We start from the raw sequence: 22,712 nt of genomic DNA, 5'->3' as shown, positions 1-22,712 counted from the left end.
GATTGTTCCATGATTTTGGAGCAGTGGCTATGAATGCCCGCTTACCAGCAAAATATTTCTTGTCCTTATAACCACCAGAATATAGTTGAGTGTATTATTATTGCTGCCGCAAAATCCAAACAATTATTTTTTACTTGTAAATATGATCCTTTTCGAATTTCAATTATACTTCATTAGAATACATGGGTGTCGATTTGTATCCGTGGTTTTTTTTTTTTTTTTTTTGGGGGGGGGGGGATGATAGGTGCCAAAATATTTTCGGCAATGGATCAAAGCAACCAAGATGTAGAAGCGTGTGGCAGGTTTCACCCCCTCCCTTCCAAGTTAATAACTTGTTCAAGTCACCCTCAATAAAGATAACATTTCAGAGAATATAAGAGTGGTAATAAAATTAATAACATGCTACATGTTAGTCCTGACTCTTGCCTGCAGTGAAGGCCTTTCCAGACTGATATCATCTATTTTTTAAACGAAATTTAGACATTACAAAAAAAATCCAATGGTGAGGGATATCAACTTGTGAAAGTATTATGTTACAAGTGGGCAAATGCATTAATAAGCAACCAGGAAAGGTTCATTTAGACAGAAAATTCTTTATTTCCTGGTGATAGAAACATACATTTTATGAATATTGATGTCTCCAAACAACATTCATCGTGAAAAACCAATTCCAATATTTTGTGTAAGGAGATCTCAAAAAAACATAGTTCTCATTAGTAAATGAAAAAATATTGCTTTTGGTTCTTCATTTGACTCTCTTCCTTCTTTAATTAAACCAACTGAATCCTCTCTGCGGGAACTCAATTCAATGAAACAGAATATCACTGATGCAAAATTTGGTTCTCAAAATGACAGAAAATTTGCACTCCTGATCTCATACAAACTGTTTGTTTCTTAAAAACATCATATTATAAAACTAACATTCCAACTACCAAACAACAAACTTCCATTATCTCCTTCTTCACCCAGATATACCAGATACGCTCTAAAATATAAGCATAATATCCCTAAGGCCCTGACCAGAGCACTATTTTTGTCTTAAAAAACTATAACCAGTCTTAGAAGTGATATTGGAATTTGGAAGGGTGTTATAAACAAAACTTCAAACTTAATAACATTCCAACCTTCTAAAACACCTTAACTATCTTATGCCTGTTACGTTTGAATACAACGCATAGGCCTACATCAGCTTTTCTATAAAACAAAAATAAGTTGTTACATAATAATCTTTCTCCAAAATATCGAACTGGAGTATTCTGTTGTATTGCTACATACAAAGAGCTTATTTTCAAGAGGCACTAGATCCATGTGTGTAACTCAGGGGCGGTCGAGCAACTTTCATAGTGGGAGGGGGCACCAAGAGAAAAGGGCACTTTCTGGGGGAAAATGGCACCTACAAAGGAAAATCTCAAAACGAAAATATACAAATTTTTAGATATTGGTATATACCCGTACATTGTGATTACAACTATCAGGGATGATTTCAATATTTGTTTCACTTTATACACCATACAAGATATTGCTTTAGCATTATGCTTTGCAGTTGGGTTTGATTGTCGACAAAATTGTTTGCGAGGGAGGACAAATTTTAAGATGTGTGAGGTCGCAGTGCGAAAAATTACATCTTATAAAGAGAAAAAACCCAATCCTAATGGGGTTATAAGCACATTTTCATAACGGAAGACTGAAAAGACCTTTGAAAAGTAACAAAAGTATATCATCTTTAGATGCGTGCAAGCATAGCGAGCGAACTGTGGGGGGAATTGCTCTTACCCGCTTAAAATAAGCTAGGGCGCGTTTAATGATGTGAGGAAAAGGGGACACTTAACAGGGAAGAAAAGGAGCATGTGCCAAAGTACAAAGAGTTATTATCAGAGGTGATAATGGGAAATTTTTTACACCCTCAAAAAGAGGCACTCACCAGGGATGAAAAAGTCAGTCATAGAAAATGGGTATTTGTCGACGGAAAAGGGGCATTTATAAGATATTATTATATATTGTTAAAAGGGAAATTATCAGAGGTGAAAAGAGGCACTTATCGCATTTGAAAAGAGGCAATGACCAGATATTAAAAGAGGCACTTATGTGAATGAAAAAAGGGCACTTGTAATAAAGGAAAATGTACATTAGTTAAAAAAATTGTGCACCGATCAGATTTTAAAGGGGCATTTATCGGAGTTGAAGGGGGCACCTATCTGAAGTGAAAAGGGGTAACGTCTCATACCTGAAAAGGGTCAATTACCAGAGAGGGGGCTCTTATGAGAAGGGGAAGGGGCTCTTTTTTTAATGGGGAACTTATCATTAGGAAAAGGGGCACGTATTAGAAAGGAAAAATGGCACATGTGAAAATATAAGGTGCGCTTTAATATCCGAGTTTAAATAGGGGGTAGTTATTAAAATGGGAAGGGGCACTTCTTACAAAGGAAAAGGGGCACTTGTCAAAGTAAAAGAGGCACGTAACTCTCTGTTTTACATAGGACAATTATCAGAGGTGAAGGGGGCACTTATCAAAAGCGAAAAGAGGCAGTTCTCGTACCTAACTAGGGGCACTTATGAGAATTTGTGCGTGTGTGTATGTATGCTTGGGTGTGTTGATAAGGGTGGTGGGAATTTTGTTTAACGGGGAGGGGATGGGAGAATAGACAAAAAAGTTATCTCAAGTATACTTTAATATTATTGATCAATAAATATGTACTTTTGTTTCCTTTTTATTATTGCAATTTAATATGTTGAATCCAAAATATAAATGTACAATGTATCCTGTTTTGTTTAGAAAGATTTGTACTCTTTGAATTCTCTTTCTCTTCTTCATAATCCCACTCTTTCCCTTCTCCCCCCCCCCTTCCTCTTCTCCCATCTTTTTCTCATCTTCTCCCATCTCTTTCTCTTCCTCTCTCCCTTCCTCTTCTTCAAACTCGTATTCTTCTACCTAATCCCGCTCTTTCTCTTCTTCTCTCCCTTCCTCTTCCTTCCCACTTTTCTCTTCTTCCGACTATTTCTCCCCCTCTCTCCAAAGCTCAAACAGACAGGTATCAATGTAAACTTACCATTTCTTAATCCCACAAGACTGACAAGCTGGTCTTGTGACGAACTTGACAATTTCTTTCAAAAATTCCTGTTCCTTCAAAAACATATCAGGGAAAATGTCTAATTTAGGGATTTCAACAAGCCTTTTTGATGATGTAGTTATTCAATTTCAAGGAAATTATTTAAGATATCAACCCCCCCCCCCTAAAAAAAAAAAACACTTTACAAAATTGTGTTCATGACCATCATTCATATACCTCACAATAACAAAAATATATTTAAAAACAAAACAAACACACACAAACATAAACATGGAACAAATTTTGCAATTTATAAAAATATAATTTATTAATATTGCCAACCTACAGCTTGGGAGGCTTTGAAAACAAAATCTTTCAGTTCCAGTACAACTAATTATTTCTTTAGAAAACATCAATGTTCATTCATTGAAAACATTACATGAGTGCAAAGACTTGAAAAATCAACCATTACAATGAAATATCATGGAATGACTTGAAAAATCAACCATTACAATGAAATATCATGGAATGACTTGAAAAATCAACCATTACAATGAAATATCATGGAATGACTTGAAAAATCAACCATTACAATGAAATATCATGGAATGACTTGAAAAATCAACCATTACAATGAAATATCATGGAATCTGAACATGATTTCTATGGGATATACAGTAGGTACAAATATACAATCTAATATGTCCATTGTTAGATCATAGTACTAGGCCAATCAGTACCAACTGTGTAATTAAAAACAATTTTACACACACATAAATAAATAGGATTGCATCTTTTAAGAAATGGAATATGAAACGATAATGGCCATTTTTTGTGGATGTTTGCAAATAAACATTGAAAAGAAGGTATACAGTTATGCATTACAAATTTAAGGAAGAAAACAAAGAAAAAACAAAATCCCTCCCCCGCCCTCACAAAAAAAGAGGCATAAAAACATTAACATGTAATATAACTCACTATCTAAAATGTTTGTATTTCATATTCATAACATATATTTCATCCCTATTATTTTTAAAGGATTTATGCACAGGCACAGATTTTGAAAATGTTATCAGATTTAATTTACTTTGTACTCCGTGGTGACTATAGTGATTCTAAATATAATGATTTAAACAAAATGGAGTTCATAGGAAAGAGCAAAATCACTGAGTAAGTTAAAGACAAAACAGGTGTACAAGAGAAGAAAAAGAAATTATGCAAAATTAAAAAACTCCAAAACACATGTCTTTGTTGACAGTAAGAAAGATCTTTAATACCGGTATTTAAAAAAAATGATCAAACTACAAACAAAATACAGGTTTATGATAAAAATGGATTACAGTCATTCCATAATTTTTGGCACTTCATGAACTATTCCACAAGTTTCTTTTAAAGTGGAGACAAATACAGAATTCAACTGTTATTAATTTTGTATGGATCACATAATTCTCAAGTGTATAATTACAAACAGAAAAAAAAAGGAAAGATTCTTATTTTTCCTATTAAAAAAGGAGGCAACATATTTACTTATACATTTAAAGTCGAAATTAATACAATTTAATAAGCAATATATATCTTAATAACAGAACTAAACCTTTAAAACAATATAACACAGCAAGAAAAAAATGTATCAGTTTTACCATTGTAAGAATAACAGACAATACAAATTATTAGACATTATTGACTTGAGTAATCAAATTACGGCTCTAAATTTTCTATACATACCACACCAGTGCACATATTTTTTATTTATTACAGATTTCATTCAAAATAATTCATTACATAAAAATCAATGTCAATAATTCCATACCAATACAAATCTTCATTTGTTTTCATAACACAAATAAATTATTCACAAAACAGTGAGCAAAGAAGGAGAATAATGGTATGAAATCACTAAGTTTTTCTGAAATAATAACATACTGAGCTTAGTTATTACCATCATTCATGAAAATAACATAATACATATATGTATACATACAATGCAACCTCCGTTAATATCCCTCCACTCCTTCTACTGCTTAACTTAACCCCCCTGCCCCCCCCCCCCCCCCCCGTAAACATTCACATTCACATTCACACTCACAAATATACACAGATTCACACGTGCACAACACTGGACACATCATACCTGTTCACATTGATATCCTTCTTTATTTATCAAAGTTAGTAATAAAAATGATGAAGATCCATCTAAAGAAAACATAAAAACATTGCAAAAAAAATCAGCATTTTTTTTTTTTTAGCTCAAGACAAAAATAGATGGAATATAGTAAACAAATCAATGAAGTAGCCTACTTTCTTCAAAATGAAAAGAGAAACAGAAAAGGAAAGAAAAAGATTGTATAAAGAAGAATGCAAAACATATCACTAACCAAGAAACTATACTTAGAGAAAGTATAAAGTACTATGAATATTTGTACTCTAAAAAGTCTGATGGAGCTAAACTGTCTGAAATTGATCATTATTTAGCTTCAATCAAACTTCCTTCTTTAATGGACAATGAGGCAATGTCATGTGAAGGACTGGTTACTAAAGAATGCCGGCAGGCTATTGTATCCATGAAAAACAACAAGTCGCCTGGCAGTGATGGTTTATCTGTGGAACTTTTAAAATGTTTCTGGGATGATGTAAAATATTTGCTAATAGACTGTACAAATGAGGGTTTTCTATCTGAATCCCAAAGATTGGCTATATTAACTTTGTTATATAAGAAAGAGGATAAAAAGAGTTGAGACAACTGGAGACAAATATCATTACTGAACACTGGCTACAAGATCTAAGCGATAGAGTTATGTAAAAGACTATCAGGTTACTTGAAACAACGCTCTTCCATGAAAAGTTCAAGATATTATTGAATATTGAGAATCCCGTCATTTGCCAAGTATATTACTTTTTTTTTCTTAAAAAAACCAACCAACCAACCAACCAATTAATGATTCTTTGAACTTGAGTCTATTCAATAACTGAAACAGAAAATTGGGATTAGCTACGTCAAAGTTCAAAGAATCATTCATTGGTTGGATCAAAGAAATTTATGCTAATGCGATAGGAAGTGTGATTGGTTGGGTTTCTCAAAAATTTGAAATATCTGTACACTGCAAAAACCAGGGTGTTAAATATTCAACACCAGCATGGAATAGAAAAATATCAACACCCTTGGTGTTCATTTCATGTCCGATTGGCGAAAAATAACACCAACGGTGTGAAAATATTCAATTACAGGCTGATGGTGTCATATTTGGTGTTATAAAATCGCACATGCGCATAAGCTAGAGAATTCGACGAAAATCATTGGACGAAAGTTGTCATATGATCCGATATGCGCCTCTGCAGCTGCGCGCGCACAGCTAGACGAGAGCATGTGGCTAGAGAATTTCACTGGCACTGACTTGAAGTCTTGATTCTGGAGTAGTAATTCTTCAAATTAGGCCTAGATTCTAGATGTGAAGTGATCGAAGTGCATGCAACCATGCCATTAAGCGTCAGGGTCTGTTCAGCGGATCGAAGTATTAGAAAATACCTGCCTATAGATCCAGAAGACACAGTAGGATTCTTTGAACTCAGTAAGTGTACATGGTTCTTGTTTGTTATAAACTTTTATAGATCTAGCCTATAGTATTACGTGTTCGTCAGCTGGCGCTAGCCGCGCCTGTCGTTGGGTAGCCCAGGCCTAGAGGTCTAGGCCTACTATGCCTTGGCTGTCCGGCCGGGTTGGGTATCCGGTCAGCATGATGCCATTTAATATTTTATGGATTTCTGAAAAATTATCATTGATAAATACTCCAAAGGGCAAACATTCATGATAGATCTAGGTCTATATATTGTTATTTAATACATATTTGTTTCAAAATGTAAAGGAAAAATCAGTAGATCTAGACCTAGTCTAGGGCCTAATCCTGGGTTTTTGCAAAAATATCAGGTCTAGGCTAGATCTAGATCTAGATCTAGAAGTCTAGACTAGATCTAGACTCTAGATTTCTAGGCCTAACAGTTAGATCTAGAGTTCTAACGTTAGATCTGCATTGACATTAGGCCTAGATATCTAGATCTAGATCTAACGTTAGATCTAGACTAGATCTACCCCATTCATGTAATAAAAAAAATGCAAAAATAATAAACATGGAAATTCAATCTCTAGATCTAGATCTAGATCTAGACTATTTGTAGCGCACACAACAGTCCAAACTCCACCCCCGGTTGAGCTTGATGTCCCATTTAACAGTTTTAGGGTGTATTATAAAATGGCTCTAGATCTAGCCTAGTATTTTAAGCATCGTGATTGGTCAATACGCGTCACATGGCATTGACAAATTTTTGATGCAAGCACGATTTTGCAGAAATGAGTGCAGAAAAAGCGCAGTAAAAAGTTATATTGCACGGTGCGTACGCGTGACCATGGGGATCCAGTGCGCGCGCGTACGCGTAGTACTAGTACGCTCCCTCGAGTGCATTGTAGGCTATAGGCTACGCGTAGCTAATATTGTACGCTCCAAGATCCACCATGATCCCCAGCGCAGCGTACGCGTTAGCTCTAGCTAGAGCGGGGTATTATTAGAAAGCAAATTTTTGTTTTACTTTTGCCTTGGATTTAGACCCGTTTTGACTTTTGGATTTTATAATGAAGCCAGGAATTTCAGCTGTCTGATGTAGACTCGTCTCTAGACACCCTATGCATTTTATTTTTAATCAAACAATGAATCCTGTAGACTTTTTGGTAAGCCTGCAAGGTCTTAGACCCTCATTTTATTTCTAGAACCAACATAACTCTAGATCTAGATCGAACTCTCGTATACTTAAGATCTAAACTTTTGTTTGTTGCTGTTTGTGTCGCTATTTTATAAAACAAATAACGCACTTGACCCTGTTGTGCGAAACGTAAATGCAGTGTTCGCTCGGTTTCTTCAGATGGTTCGCACTGTCAACTCGCCGCAAGCGGCTTGTTGCACAGAGCGGCACCAATATAAAGAAACCTCGCGCGTACTGCATTCACCGCTATTGCACTCTGGGACGTGCGTTATTTGTATACTATAGCACAGTTGGGCTTGTAGCAGCAGTTTTTGCAGCATTCGTTTATTATGACTGAGCCATCAATCTGTAAGAAACTGAAAAGTGCACTGTGATATTTATTCTCATTTATTTAATCTCTCCTACAGTCAGAAGAAAATTCCACATAAGGGATGGGGAAGATCTCGTACTTGTGGATGAACAAGAAGGGTTTGGTATAGACGATGACGTACTAGGAGATGTGGTGACCAGCAATCCCACAGTCAGCCTCATGGTGCTAAAAGAAGATGAAGAATGGTCTGGTAAGTTTTGGATAAAGTGCATTATAATACAAAATTGCAAATCCCTGCTAAATGTGATATCATCAGTAGCGGATTCAGGATTTTAAAATAGAGTTAGAGGGGTGCAAAGAGCATATTAAAAATAAAGAGGGGGCGCAGATCACAATTTAACCTTAGTAATGTGTATGTTCACGAGGTAATTCTCAAAATATAGAGGGGGCACATGCCGGGTGCGCCCCCTGCTGGATCCGCCACTGATCATTGTATGTGCATGCATGTTAAAATGAGTCAGCGTTCGTCTGGTAGCAGGTACAGTGTAGGCTTGTATGCTGTATAGAGTCTAGGGAATTAACATTTTGCTTTTCATAAGCAATAAATGAATGTGCAGTTCAAATTACAGGCACAGGTCTCAAAACTTGGTGGAGGAAAAAAAAACCTACCCTTTTTTGATGACGTAACCTTGCCACAAGAGCCGTGATTTGTGGGCGGTCAATGATCTAAATTCGAAGTCTAAAGATTATAAAAATTACAGATTCTTACAAATTGAATTTTTTAACAATGCAAACTTGCATTTAAAAAAAAAATGTCTTTAATTTAAATTGTGACCCCACCGAACAAATTTGAGGAGGGGACTGTGAAACGGGCGCCATACTTGTGTGTTTCTGTGCGTGTCTGTGTATGATCTTTGACCTTTTGCTTCAAAATCCTACAAAAGGCCACTCCTATGCCATTTCTCATCTGATTTTGATTCTGTTTGCTTTGTGTGATAGCACGAGGTGAGGGCTATTGGACCCATAGAAACCAATAAGTTTAATGGTTTCAATAGGGAAAGGGAAATAAAGGACCCATAGAAACCAGCAGAAAGGTTATATTGCTCCAATAGAAATCCAACACATACTTCTGTTGGTCCATTAGAAATCCATCAGAAAATTTTTGCTGATCCAATAATAGGAATCCAACAATTTCTTTCTGTTAGTCTTATACTTATAGAAAACCATCATGAAAGAATTCTGTTGGATTATATTGGACAGACCTATTGGTTTCATTGGGAACAGTCCAATGGAAAAGTAATTGAACATTTCTAAATGCTAGTATTATAATTCACTTAGACATGAATGAATGCATCAATTAACAAATTGTCCATTAAAAAATGCTCAAGTATTATAAAATTAACAAATGTGTCAGACCAATATAACTTAGCTGGTTTCTGATGGTTTTAGACTAATAGAAATTTATATGCAGTTGGACCTCCCTTATCCAGTCTCCTTTATCCAGATCACTTGAGAATTTGCCTATTTTACTCAAATAATTAGCGGAACCAACAAAGATTTCAAGCATACTCGTAATATCGCAAACTATTTGGGTTACTTATATACATTATTCCCAACATTGTTATTACACATTCAATTCAATTTTTCATGATCAGAAACATGCATTCATTCAAACTCGGCAACTGCATGTTTTGAATATAGGATTCCCTTATGCATGTTAGTGCTGATCCCAAGTGTGGGGATAAAGGAGGCCCAACTGTATTCAATTCTACCAAAGTTTAAGATGCCAGTATTCATTGTTTTTTAACAGTGCTCATGGCTTTATATCTTTTTTTCTTTATTAAAGGTTCAGATGTACATAGCATCACAAGTGCAGACACTATCAAGGTGGATACCAGCTCCTCTTCCCTGAGTAGCTCAGAATCTGATTCAAGTTTTTGCTCCAGTAGAAAGAGGCCACGATTAAATGCCCTCAGTGAATCAGGTGCAATCACTGACAACTCTTGTGAGGTAAGGTTAAGAAAAAATTGTTTGCTTCATTTCAATCTCAGCTATCATAATCAACATAATATAAGGGACTCATCACCTATACGGATTTCATATTATTTAAAATTGAAAATGATATTGGGAGAAAAAAAATACATCTAGTGTAGTTAGAACTAACATTGTAAATTAATATTTCCTGTAGTAAGGTTTTTGTAATGGTATAGGTTAACATTAGGCAACTAATTTGATTTCTTTTTTGGTACATCTAAGCTGACGACTCCTGTAAGATATTGGCCATCTTTTTTGCTTCGTCATCTGTCATAAGTTTTCCATAAACTTTTACAGTTTCATTTTCTTCCAATGGGTGGTATGATTTCAAACAAATGATATTATGTCTAGAGGTTTAAATTGAATTGCCAAATTTTATGAAATGTTTTAGAAATGGGAAAGAGAAATGAGGTAAATAATCATCGAATAATACATCTCATGATCTGGTTCCATATAGACCTCTGAGGGTATCAAGGAAAAGGACTAATATCAAAATTAAAAAGTTGAAGATGAGATGCATCGATTGTTACATAACCTTTATTGTAGTGTTCATGATGATCCCAAACATAGAATAGTTTCCTGCTGTATTGTTTGTGGATATGAAAGTAATGAACACTGTTCAGGGCACTTTAGACGGTCTCCCCATGGCATTGGGCTTGCATGTCTATATTAAGTAGAAGGAACTCGCATTACAATAAACACAAATTTACCTGTAGCCTCATGTGTCCCCTCGTGTGTGTGTATGTGCGTGTGTGCATATGTGTGTTTGGGGTGTTTGTGGGAGTGTGTATTTAACAATATTTAAACTATTTCAAGCTCTATAAATAAATATATTATTATTTAGAATTTATGATTATTGGCCATATATCAATTTTAATATCATAATGTACCTATATAAATTCATAGTCATTCATAAAATTTCGTGCCCTTAGAAAGGTCAGTATGAATTAAAGTGCCTGAAAGTGCATTATAAACTCAATATGTTTATTTATGACTTAATGGGATGATTTACCTGTTTGCAGTTTGTACAAGAAATTTTGCGGCACAGAGGTGATGCCATTCTCCGAGAGTATGAATTGACTGGAGCACTTCAAGATAAAACTAGACGGCAGATGATTAACCTTTTGGTAGCCCACATGCAAGAACACTATGGGTAAGTGCCAGCAAATTTTCTTTTATGATTGTGTAAATGCACATAATAATTATCAGGTACTACCAATTATGTGAAAAGAAACTGAGGTAACATGGTCAACTTTAAAGGAATTTGTTGTCTCTTCAAAATCATTTTTCAAAATATTCATTTTTTATGCCTCCGCCACCGTCAGGTGGTGCCGGAGGCATTATGTTTTCGGGGTTGTCCGTCCGTCCTTCCGTCCGTGCGTCCGTGTGTCCGTCCGTGCGTCCGTCCGTCGGAAACTTGTTACCACGATAACTTCAGAACTACTGGACGGATTTTTACCAAACTTGACACAAGTATTTATATACATGTGAGGATGAACTGATTAGATTTGGGGTTTAGGGGGTCAAAGGGCAAAGGTCACAGGGCCAAACAAAAATTGTAAAAAATTACCCGAAAAAAGCTCGATATTGCTATAACTTCAGACAAATTGAACTAATTTCTTTCAAACCTAGCTCAATTATGTATTAGCATGGGAGGAAGAAGATTTTGGGTTCACGGGGTCAAAGTTCATAGTGCCCAAAATTTGTAAAATCACCCAAAATGTTTCGGATTTCCAATGGCATGGAACAAGCAATAATATCTTTCTGATCGCATGATGGCAGAGGCTTAAATTTTGACCGTGCGTGGTCGAAGATTCATCTAGTTTTAAATGTGATTTGCACATGATGGTTATCAGGTATTACCAGTCTTGTGAGTGACATTTTTGGGTCATTACGTTAAAATAGATTAATGCCGTAGATGTTAGCGGCCTCATCGTCATGAGGCCTCACTTTATAAATGTATTATGAACTAACCATGTGATATTTTGAGATTTTAAAGTAATAAAAAAATACTAAACTATAGCAAATTATATGATGCAGACGAGACCACTAGGGGTATGCTACTTGTTATCAACATACTAAGTTCTGTTTTAATAGAGCCAGTCATGAGTCCATATGACTGTAATTCTCATACAGGAGATGTGCTTTCTTATTTCACAGCAAACATCCAAAAGCAGCTATGAAAACCAAATATGCCATGGGGATAGTGAATCTGTTTCCAAGACTCAAGGATCCGTTTACTAGCACAGGTCATGTAAGTATTATAATCTGGGCCCATATTCAAATAAATACTTTGACTAAGTAAGTTTTTTTACTAAGTATTTTGGCTAAGGTATTTACTTATTTTGTATTCAATTCAGTTCTTAGCATTTTACTTTAGTAAGTCAAAATTTAAGTAAAATACTTATTGAGAGGCATTGTGACATCACGATTTTGTGACCAAATGATGCGCAATCAACACATTGCACCAAAAATGCGCTACTTCATAATTCTCCGCAGCTGAGAGTGACTGCGCACATACATGTAAGCCTTCATCTACCAGTTAAATTTGTAAATGCTTTGGCTTAAGTCTCCTCTAGAGGTGTCTTAAATTTAAAGTAAAATACTTAGCCAAATTTATGAATTGAATACCAAAATCTGCAAAGTATTTTATCCGAGCAAAAATCTAAGAAAAAATATTTATTTTTCTGACTGAAGTATTTAATTGAATATGGGCCCTGCATGGTCCTCTCTGATAAGAAGGTATTGCATTCCATTAATCAAAAGAAAACTTATGATACTCTGATAAGATAAAAATACCCTCAAAATCTCTCTAAATTATATTCTGAGAAGAATTTTTTTTTTTAAATTTTATCTTGTGTAGGTCACACTCCACCATCTTTGGCACAATATCCAATAAGAAATGTATGATACCATTCTACTCTCCTTCACAACCACTCAAAACTCTTTTTTTCTTGAAGTGGGGCAGAGTGATGGCTGCTTCCTTGTATCAAAGTCAAGATGCTTGCATTATATGACACTAATGCTACTTTGCTAAAATTTCTTTGAAAACTACAATTTCTCATCACATCATTTTGTGCATCATTTCAAGGTTAATATTATCAACAAAAAGCTTATACATACATTTTCAACCACGCGGTCAAAGATTCATCTCGTTCTTTCACTTTAGGAAGCTTATTTTGATGCAAGAAGTAACACGGGATTCCTGGCTGCTAGAATAAAAAATGTTAACCGCACAACAGAGGAGAAGACATCCAACCCATTACCCAAGCCATCAAGCAGAGATGGTGGTCCTGGGAAGGTCCGAGAAGGTGACCAAGAATCTGCTCCAGGCTGCACCTATGATGAAGACCTCAACTGGTTACGACACTGTCCAACATTAGAACGTGATTCTACCCTGGTTGTTGAAAAGATGAAATCCACTTTTCCTGTTAGACAGCATATGGTCAGGGACGGACGCTCCGCATCGGATATTTTGGAACAGTTTCCTTTTGAAACTGTTCCAGGTTTGGTAAGTGTTACAAAAAAATTTACTCCTAATTCTTGATTTAGCCTCTCAGGCCTAAGGCAACAAAATTATGTGTATGGGAATTAAAGCATCAGAATTATTACTTGGCACTGAGGCATCAAATTCATATTTCTCTGTTTTATTATATATGTTTGAGATTTTGAAAATATCAGTCCGAAGATTCTGCCAGTTTTATCCTTCAATCTGTATCTGTATTTACCGCATGTGACTGTCTGTTGGTGAACAATCACCATTACTGGTTGTCATGTACCTTTGGACAGTGAGCATCAACATAGTGATATCTAGCAAATCTAATCTATTTCAAAGGTCCAGCAAGTTTCATTCATGTATGGATTTTGTGTAGAGAGACCTTCAAAAGTACTTCTTAGTGGTTGCTATTCAGATAAATATTTGAAGAATCCCCTTTTCCTGGATCTGGGGTGTGTATATATGGGGGTCTGAGCTTTGACGGTACCTTATTATATTGCTGATTTAGTCTAACTGGGGTATCTGTACTGTAAAATTATGCATAGTTTATTTTTTCTCTCTTTTCCCCGTTTTCCTTTTACATGTATTCTTGCAGATTGAGGTAGATTTTCGGAAACTTTTTCCTGAAAATCACTCGCGTTTCCTGACCAAATGGCCCGAGTTGAAGCCCAAGGTTGTTACACTTGCAAGACAACTTCTGAAGCAGAAAGGAAACTTGACAGTGATGGAGCTTCTGTCATCTTATGACAGTTCTGATCAAAATAAAGAAGGTATTTTTGCACATTCCCTTGAATGCACCCTCCGATGTCATAAAGGGTGGAATTCTTGATGGTGGTTTATTTGAGACCATGGATAAACCATTGATAGGTTAGTTTAAATTTGAGCATATATGTGCTTCACACAAGCATGTTCATTGGACAAGTTTTAGAATACATGCAAATCTAATCCAATCCATGGTTTTGAACCAAGTTTAGACCTTGGTCTTAAACCACCATTGAGAATTCCACCAAAGAGCTTGCAGTCTCATTAAAAATGTATATTAAGGGACAAGTATGCTGAAATCACAAAAAATGACCCATCCCAATTAAAACAATTCCCCCCCCCCCCTTTTTTTTGTCAACTCCTCCAACAAATTATATTTATCTGGAAGGCTGGGATACAGTAGGGTTATTGGGCATCTCAAATAATGTGGACTCTTGTTGCAATGAGAATTACAAAAAATTACATTACATGCCCACTTGGCAAAGTTATTTGTAGTTGGAACATGCTCTCCATAATTCTTTTATTATATTAATTATATAATTATGAAGAAGAAATTTATATAATTATGAAGAAAAAAGTTTGTTGCATGGCCCATTGTGGAATCTTTATAAGGATTATCACATTGCCAATCATTACTTTTGAAATAGAATGAGCTTCTGTTTTGAAACAAAGCATCATGTTTATATGTTCACTTTGTTATTTTTCTTCCTCAGATATGATATGCATGGCTTATTATCTTATAATATGAACTTGAATCGACCCCACAGGACCCTGCATTTACATATTAGCAGCTTGCTTGTGTTTACTCTGTCTTTATTTGAAGATAAATGCTTTAGAATTCAGAAAATCATGATATTTTTGTTTTTCTTCATTAGTTAACTTTGAAAAATATGGTGGCCCATAGGGGACATATTTGATAAATTGTTAATTGCAACATTTGATTCCAGTATTGATGCAATTTTTGTGATTTAATCATGAAAAGGATGTCAAATTGGGTAGAAGCATGTTAAATTCAGTAGAACAAGAAAAAAATTGTAAAAAAAAAAACATGAACTTATGCTACTAAAGAGTTTGTTATATATGTGTCAACAGAGAACAATCTAGGTTAGGTGCTTTGCCATGAATGTTGCCTTCTCCCATGCATAAATATCCCGTTTATTATTTTCCTATTGATTTCTTTTTTCCCATCCCCCTTTGTATAAATTCTCATAAGAAAGAAGAAGAAGGCGTTGCTATAAGTGTCAGTAAAATTTCTCCAAGGGTGCCAAGCTGGCATCAATTGGATTTTTGGTTTAGTACCCCTAAACTGCATTAACAGCCACTTGCATGCTTTGGCTATAATATTGATAAGTCCTCGACTATATACTTATTTCTTATAATAGTTTCTTGTTACAGGCTATTTTGATTCAAATTTTAGCAGGTCAGTTTGTAATTATTTTGGTACATTTAACTTCTATTTTTCACCTTGATCAACATGTAAGCCTGTTTAATAATAACCATTTTCATTTTGTAATGCACAGGATGGAATTCCAGCACATCTGCTATCCTCCTCCTCTTGTGCCTATTGCCTCCTGCAAGCCAAGGGAAGTCCAAAGCTGCGTCAGCAAAAGTGTCCATTTCTTCAGCTCTCTCGAGGGTTATTCAATTTCAGAAGGTATTTAGCTTTTCATTACGAAAGAGAACTGTAAATATTAAGTACCGGTAATACCCTGTCACATAAAACACATTCTTGCTGCATTAAAAAAAAAGTTTCAGAAAGCATCGTGATGTGTGTTCAAAGAGAACAATTATATTGGTTTATGATCTCTTACATGAAGAGGCTTAGACTGATTTGGACAGAGAAGGTGCTCGAGAAATTTAGGCCTATTCAAAAACTTCACCCGCCTTGAAATTGGTCGGAGTAAAATAAACTAGAACAGTAGACATCAAGATTTGCAAACAAATACTAGGAACATGTTGTGTATGAAAACATAGTAACAACTTGTGTGATATATCAGGCATGTTGCCTTTGATTTTCACAGCCCTACATGGAGAATCAATAAATGAAAAGGAATATTTCATGCCACAAATTTGCTGCAAGTTAATAATAGTGCAGAAATTGCAGTATCTTTATTTTTCGTACTCCTTTTGTGGAAGTTGAAATGTCTTGACCACATTAGAAAGACCCTTTTTAATCATATACATAAAACAAGCTTTGAAAGTACTTGCATTTTTACCCCTCTACAGGGTAAGAAAAATTGTATTTCATTACAAAAAATATCATCTGATATTTTGATGTTATATCATTTGATGGACCAATTCCAATTCTTTTCTTTGATGTAAATTTGATTTGGTTTTATGTCCTACATTATTGTCCAATAACCCTTTTGTAAAAACACAATTTCCCCCAGTACTACATGTAAGGCTGTCTTTTAAAAATGTTGATCGAAATATGTTGTTCATTGAAATGCGTTGAGTATTGAAATGCGTTGAGTGCTAGTTACATTCTATACAAATAATTTGTTTTCAACACAGACAGGAGGGAGTATTCAAGCATTCCTCGACAACACAAAAGAGACCAAGAGTCAACCGTTCCTTCTGGCAATTGGCAATTCCAAGGCCCGAATCACCAACTACATGATCATTGTGGATCACAAGGCCATTCCATGTTCGGCACGCACGGTCGAAGCAGCAGTAGATTTACTCTTCAAGACCCACTTTGTCTTTGGCCTGCAGTACTGCTTGTCTCTGCGGCAGTTCTGGACTTTTGTCCAGACTGCCATTTTTGAAATCGATATCGGAGTGTCCCGGGAAACACCAAGAGTACGTGAAATTAGATCGAAATTGTTAGCACCATGATTTGCTTCAAATGCCACAAACAGTTTGCAATACCCAAATTGGTTCAACATTTGAGATTGAAACATGGAGTTATTGAAGATGGTAAAGAAGTATTGACCTGTGGGCAGGGAGCTTGTGCGAGAACATTTCATACTTTTCGAGGATTTCGGGGACATTTGCAGACTCACCTTAAAACCGATTTTCCAGATAATAAAGAGCAGTCTAATGAAAATGATAAAGTGAGTGACTTTCCTGAAGAAAGTCTTGAAAGTCTTCAAGAATACAATATTAATAATGATGAGATTGTTGAAGATCAGGATGTATATGAAGATGACATTTTATCTGTAGATACCTTGAACAGGCAGTGTGTAAATGTAATTTCAAAATTTTCAGCAAATAGTGCAAACTCTGGAAAAGTTGTAAATGATGTAGTAGAAACAACCAGTGCGATTGTAGGTGATGTAGTAAAAAGTGCATCGGCAGCCGTTACAGCTGCTTTCTTAAAACATAAGCTGCCTATAGAATCCGAGGCTTATAAGGAGATTCAAACACATTTTGCTATGCTTGAAAAGCCCTTTGAAAATTTGAATTCAGAATATAAGCGGACAAAGTATTGTGAATCAATTGGACTTGTTGAACCACAAGAAATCAAGTTAGGCATCCGATATGATAGTCGTCTCAATAAAAGAACTAAGCAGTATGAACAGATTGCTATTGAAGATACATTTGTTTACGTTCCCATTTTAGATTCTTTGAAGCAGCTTTTAAGCAATAAAGATATATTGCATTTTGCTACTCATGACCATAAGAGCACAGATGGTGTAATGAGAGATTATTGTGATGGTTCACAATTTGAGAAAACCCCTCTTTTCCATGAAGATGAGAATGCCCTCCAAATTCACTGTTTTTATGATGATTTCGAGACTGTGAACCCCATTGGTTCAAAACAAAAATTCACAAGATAGGTGCTTTATATTTCATTTTGAAAAATCTGCCACCAAAGTATAATTCCAATCTTTCCAATATCAATCTTATAGCTCTATGGTATGCTGAAGATGCCAAGAAATATGGATTTAATGCTATTCTCAAGCACATTGTAAAAGACATTAATATCCTGTCAACAGTTGGCATTGCTCTCCCTAATGGAATTGTGAAGAAGGGGACCATTACTCAAATAAGTGCTGATAATCTTGGTGCTAATTCCCTACTGGGATTTGTAGAGAGCTTTTCTGCTCATTATTACTGTCGATTATGTGTTACAAGTAAGGAAGAGGCACAGAACAAATTCAAAGAGGTTTCAATGGATATGCGCACCAGGCAGACTTATGAGCAACATTTAGAAGAAGCTGAAGCTCAAACTACCCAGTCACATGTGTTTGGAGTGAAACAAAAGACTGTATTGAATGATTGTATTTACTTTCATGTCTTGGCAAACTTTTCACTAGATATAATGCATGATCTTTTGGAAGGCATAGTTCAGTATGAGCTGAAACTTGTTCTAGAGTATTTCATATATGAAAGGCAACCGCCCCTCTTGTCCCAAGATGAACTGAATCAGAGAGTCGCCAGCCATTGCTTAAACCGTACAGATAACAAGAACAAACCATCCTTTATTAAACTTAGGTCAGCTAGGAATGATGTTGGACAGAAGGCTATGCAAGCATGGTGCTTGATTCGAAATCTGCCATTCATAATTGCTCAAGACATTGAAGAAGGAAATGTCTACTGGGAATTGCTACTTAGATTACTAGATTGTATGGACATTATTTTTGCTCCTCAATTGACAGCAGGCTTGATAGCCCAATTGTCTATTCTTACTGAAGAACATCACACACATTTCCAGAAAACCTTTCCTGACAGAAGGTTGTTGCCAAAACACCACTTTATGGTGCATTATCCAACGTGTTTGAGAGAAGTTGGGCCACTCATACATGTATGGTGTATGAGGTACGAAGCGAAACATCACTATTTTGGCCGTGTCGCAGAATCTGTGCGTAATTACAAAAACATTTGTAAATCACTTGCCAAAAAACATCAGACAGCACTAACGTTCCATCTTCAGTCAAACCATCCTTTGGAATATCTGGAGGTTGGGCCAGGTAGTTCACTACTTTTGTCAGATTTAGATGAAAATATTGGACAGATTGTGCAAGAGCAAATCCAAGTAGAGGATCTTTCTACTGAATTATTTGATGCCAACTGGGTTAAAGTACATGGAACACATTATCAGTTGTCACTTCTGGTCTGCCATGATGTTAGCGAGCTTCCTCTGTTTGGTCAAATAGAGCATATCATTGTACACAATAGCACTGTATTTTTTGTACTTGTCCAATTAGATACAGTGTATTACAATTCACACTATCATGCCTATGCAGTAGAATTTAGTTTTCCACGTTGTCATGTAGTGAAGAATCAAAAGGAACTTGTTGACTACAAACCACTAGATTTGATGACAACTTTGTCGAAGACAGACTCGAGGAAGTATGTAGCACCAAGGCATGTACTTTTTAAGTAATTTAAAGCTTTCAAGCTAATGTCTGGTTTTGCTTAGTGGTATCAATTGGTTTTAAAAATAATTTTGATCAATAATATTTTGGACTCTTAATTGTTAACATCTTTAAATTGGTTAATTCGAAACCAAATTGAAGTCAAATAGCTGTTGTATATTTTCTTTTTTTTTCTTACAAGAAAAACAATTCTATGATGTTTGTGCATGAAAGCCAGTGAACTAGAAGTGCATGGACTGATTTTTGTTGTTGTTGTTTATATCCTGTTGGAAAAACGAGCAGCGAATTAGTTGATATAGAAATGCATAATTTTACTTTTTGATTTTTTCTCCCAGGAGTAAAATGGGAAATACATGTTTGTAAACAGAAAGCTGTAAAAGAATGTTCACCTATATTAGAATGAATGTGGAATTTATAGTGTTTTTTTAATGTTTTTGAAACATTTGTTTAACCCTTTACAAGCAGTGAAGGAGATAAAAATCCCCTGAAATAATTAAATCATCCTGAATCTCAATGGTTGCAGGCCTGTGGTAAAAAAAAATCTTGTTAAACAAAACTGCTGGATAAGATTTGTTAGTTTTGCTATTGTTCTTGAAGGCTGCTTCCTAGCATAAGACATTAAAAAGCCTTACTATAATTAGTCTGCGAGCACAGACCATTGGCTTCGGTTTTGCAATTTGCATAGTGCACGATGTAAAATGGAATATGTTTGTAAACAGAAAGCTGTAAAAGAATGTTCACCTATATTAGAATGAATGTAGAATTTATAGTGTTTTTTCAATGTTTTTGAAACATTTGTTTAACCCTTTACAAGCAGTGAAGCTAGGAGATAAAAATCCCCTGAAATAATTAAATCATCCTGAATCTCAATGGTTGCAGGCCTGTGGTAAAAAAATCTTGTTCAACAAAACTGCTGGATGAGATTTGTTAGTGTTGCTATTGTTCTAGCATAAGAAATTAAAGTCATACTATAATTAGTCTGCGGGCACAGACCATTGGCTTCGGTTTTGCAATTTGCATAGTGCACGATGTAGAGTCTGCATTTAGAGACTACATATACACATACAGTTATGCTCCCTTTAAGGGATCATGATATGAGTGAAAGTAGTCTCTGACTGCAGACTCTGAAATATGCACTACGAAACTTGCGAAAAACCGAAGCCGAGAGTCTGCCTGCAGATTATACTAGCAGTTTCCAAGGTTTTTTTTTTTGGGGGGGGGGCACTCTGTATATTTCATATGAAAAAGATTCTGTGATATTTTCCTTCAGCATGCATGTACTAGGATTCAAGGTGAAATGTGTCAAAATTCTTATTAGCTACATAATTCACTCTGATGTAGAAGCATAATGTTTGTTGTTTTTTTTGTTTTGTCTTCATTTATACATGCATTTTGCATCCTGTTTAGTTTCTATTTATTAGAAACGACTTTGATTTTTCATTCCTTGAAAGGAATTATGACATTGTTTAAAGTTTTTATATTGGAAAATTTTTAGTTACTTGTTTCATCCTTTTTTTTTTTTACTTATAAGGGTGGATTCATAATAACAGATTTTGAATGATTTTTAGTTACTTGTTTCATCCTTTTTTTTTTACTTATAAGGGTGGATTCATAATAACAGATTTTGAATGATTTAAAAAAGTGTGTTTTGTTGTATTCAGACAAATGAGTCACAGATTTTGAATACATGACAAAAGGATTTAATGTTGAACCATACAAGATAAAAACGCTAAGCATCATTGATTTCAACATGAATGAAAACAAGTTGTTTAATTTATTGATTAAACAAGCACCATGTGTTTTTGTTTACGAAAAAAAATTGTTTCTTTTCACTTCTTGTGTGTATTTGAATATTTTCTGTGCATGTGTTAAGATGGAGTGAGCTGGAATGAATTGTTGGTGTTGAAAGAATGGTGTGTTGAGTTTTTTAAACACTGAGACTAGCATTGAATTGCAATACCAAGAGTAGAAAAGTAGTAGACCTTTAGTGTTATATAACACCAAAAATAGGATTTATTGCAACACCGAAGAATGGTGCTGGATTTTATATTAACACCATAAATAGAATTGGATTGCAACACCAAGAGCAGAATTATACTATTTAATTCTAGAATTGGTGTAAAATAACACCAACAATAGAATTGAAGTGCAACACCAAGAGTAGAATTAAAATTATTTCATTCCAGGCGGTGGTGTTAAATAACACCAGAAATCAGATTCATTGTTACACCAGAAAATGGTGTAGGATTTTATATTAACACCAAAAATAGAATTGAATTGCAACACCAAGAGTAGAATTGAATCATTCAAATCCAGACCTTGGTGTTAAATAACACCAACTGGTGTTTTCCGATATAGATACCGGAATGGTGTTAATATTAACACCTATGGTGTTGAATTTAACACCACTGTTTTTGCAGTGTAAGACTGTATTCATATCTTCTGTAGATCTTGTCACTGTTAAATAGTTAGAATCATAGAGATTAGCATTATACTATTTCAAATAGCCTAGCGCGCAGCAAAATACTGTAACTGTCAGATACAGAAGTCTCCGTTTTGAAAGGAAAGTTTCTGTTTCGCATAACGATCAAGGTATGACGTCAGGAGTGATAGTTTTGGTTGAAATCTTGGGGGCTAGTATTTTTTGCTACCACATAATTCTCTTTTTGGGGGATGTCATCTTTCTGACAAGCCATCAATTATGGTATTGTTTTTTATATACCTCACTTAAGAAATCCAGCCATCTGATTGGTCAAAATTGCAGTCATGGTTTTAGCCATTTCCGTAAATAAACGAAAAATGCCACGCCCATGTGAAAGTTCGAGGGTGAAATTCAAGTTACCAGGAATAGTTCAGTTTTGCTGAAATACAGAGCGATCGCGGATACCATACATACGTGTACGTGTGCGAAGAAGCTAGCACTAGCTTAATTTAGGCTTACCAATTTTTAATACAGCGCAGACGACCGTTATTTTCTACGGAGTTCTACC

The 22,712-nt window shown here is 35.3% G+C and overlaps 1 protein-coding gene across 1 annotated transcript; it reads left to right on the top strand.

Annotated features, from left to right (window-relative positions):
- Positions 1 to 6,145: 6,145 nt before the first annotated feature.
- Positions 6,146 to 21,541, top strand: LOC115923624. The gene is made up of 9 exons (XM_030984694.1): positions 6,146 to 6,613; positions 8,204 to 8,356; positions 9,953 to 10,116; positions 11,163 to 11,293; positions 12,301 to 12,394; positions 13,310 to 13,651; positions 14,232 to 14,406; positions 15,919 to 16,052; positions 16,913 to 21,541. The coding sequence occupies exons 1-9, from the start codon at positions 6,520 to 6,522 to the stop codon at positions 17,234 to 17,236; spliced, it is 1,611 nt and encodes a 536-aa protein (XP_030840554.1). The 5' UTR covers positions 6,146 to 6,519; the 3' UTR covers positions 17,237 to 21,541.
- The last annotated feature ends 1,171 nt before the right edge of the window (positions 21,542 to 22,712 follow it).

Source organism: Strongylocentrotus purpuratus, unplaced genomic scaffold (assembly GCF_000002235.5).
Source record: "Strongylocentrotus purpuratus isolate Spur 01 unplaced genomic scaffold, Spur_5.0 spur5_scaffold_14, whole genome shotgun sequence".
Lineage (NCBI taxonomy): Eukaryota > Metazoa > Echinodermata > Echinoidea > Camarodonta > Strongylocentrotidae > Strongylocentrotus > Strongylocentrotus purpuratus.
The sequence above is the reverse complement of the archived record's forward strand: the minus strand, read 5'-3'. Positions and strand labels throughout refer to the sequence as shown.

Coding starts and splice junctions, on each gene's coding strand:
- LOC115923624 (XM_030984694.1), top strand. CDS start 6,520: ATGCCATTAAGCGTCAGGGTCTGTTCAGCGGATCGAAGTATTAGAAAA. Junction 10,117..11,162: donor TCACTGACAACTCTTGTGAG/GTAAGGTTAAGA, acceptor ACCTGTTTGCAG/TTTGTACAAGAAATTTTGCG. Junction 12,395..13,309: donor CGTTTACTAGCACAGGTCAT/GTAAGTATTATA, acceptor CTTTCACTTTAG/GAAGCTTATTTTGATGCAAG.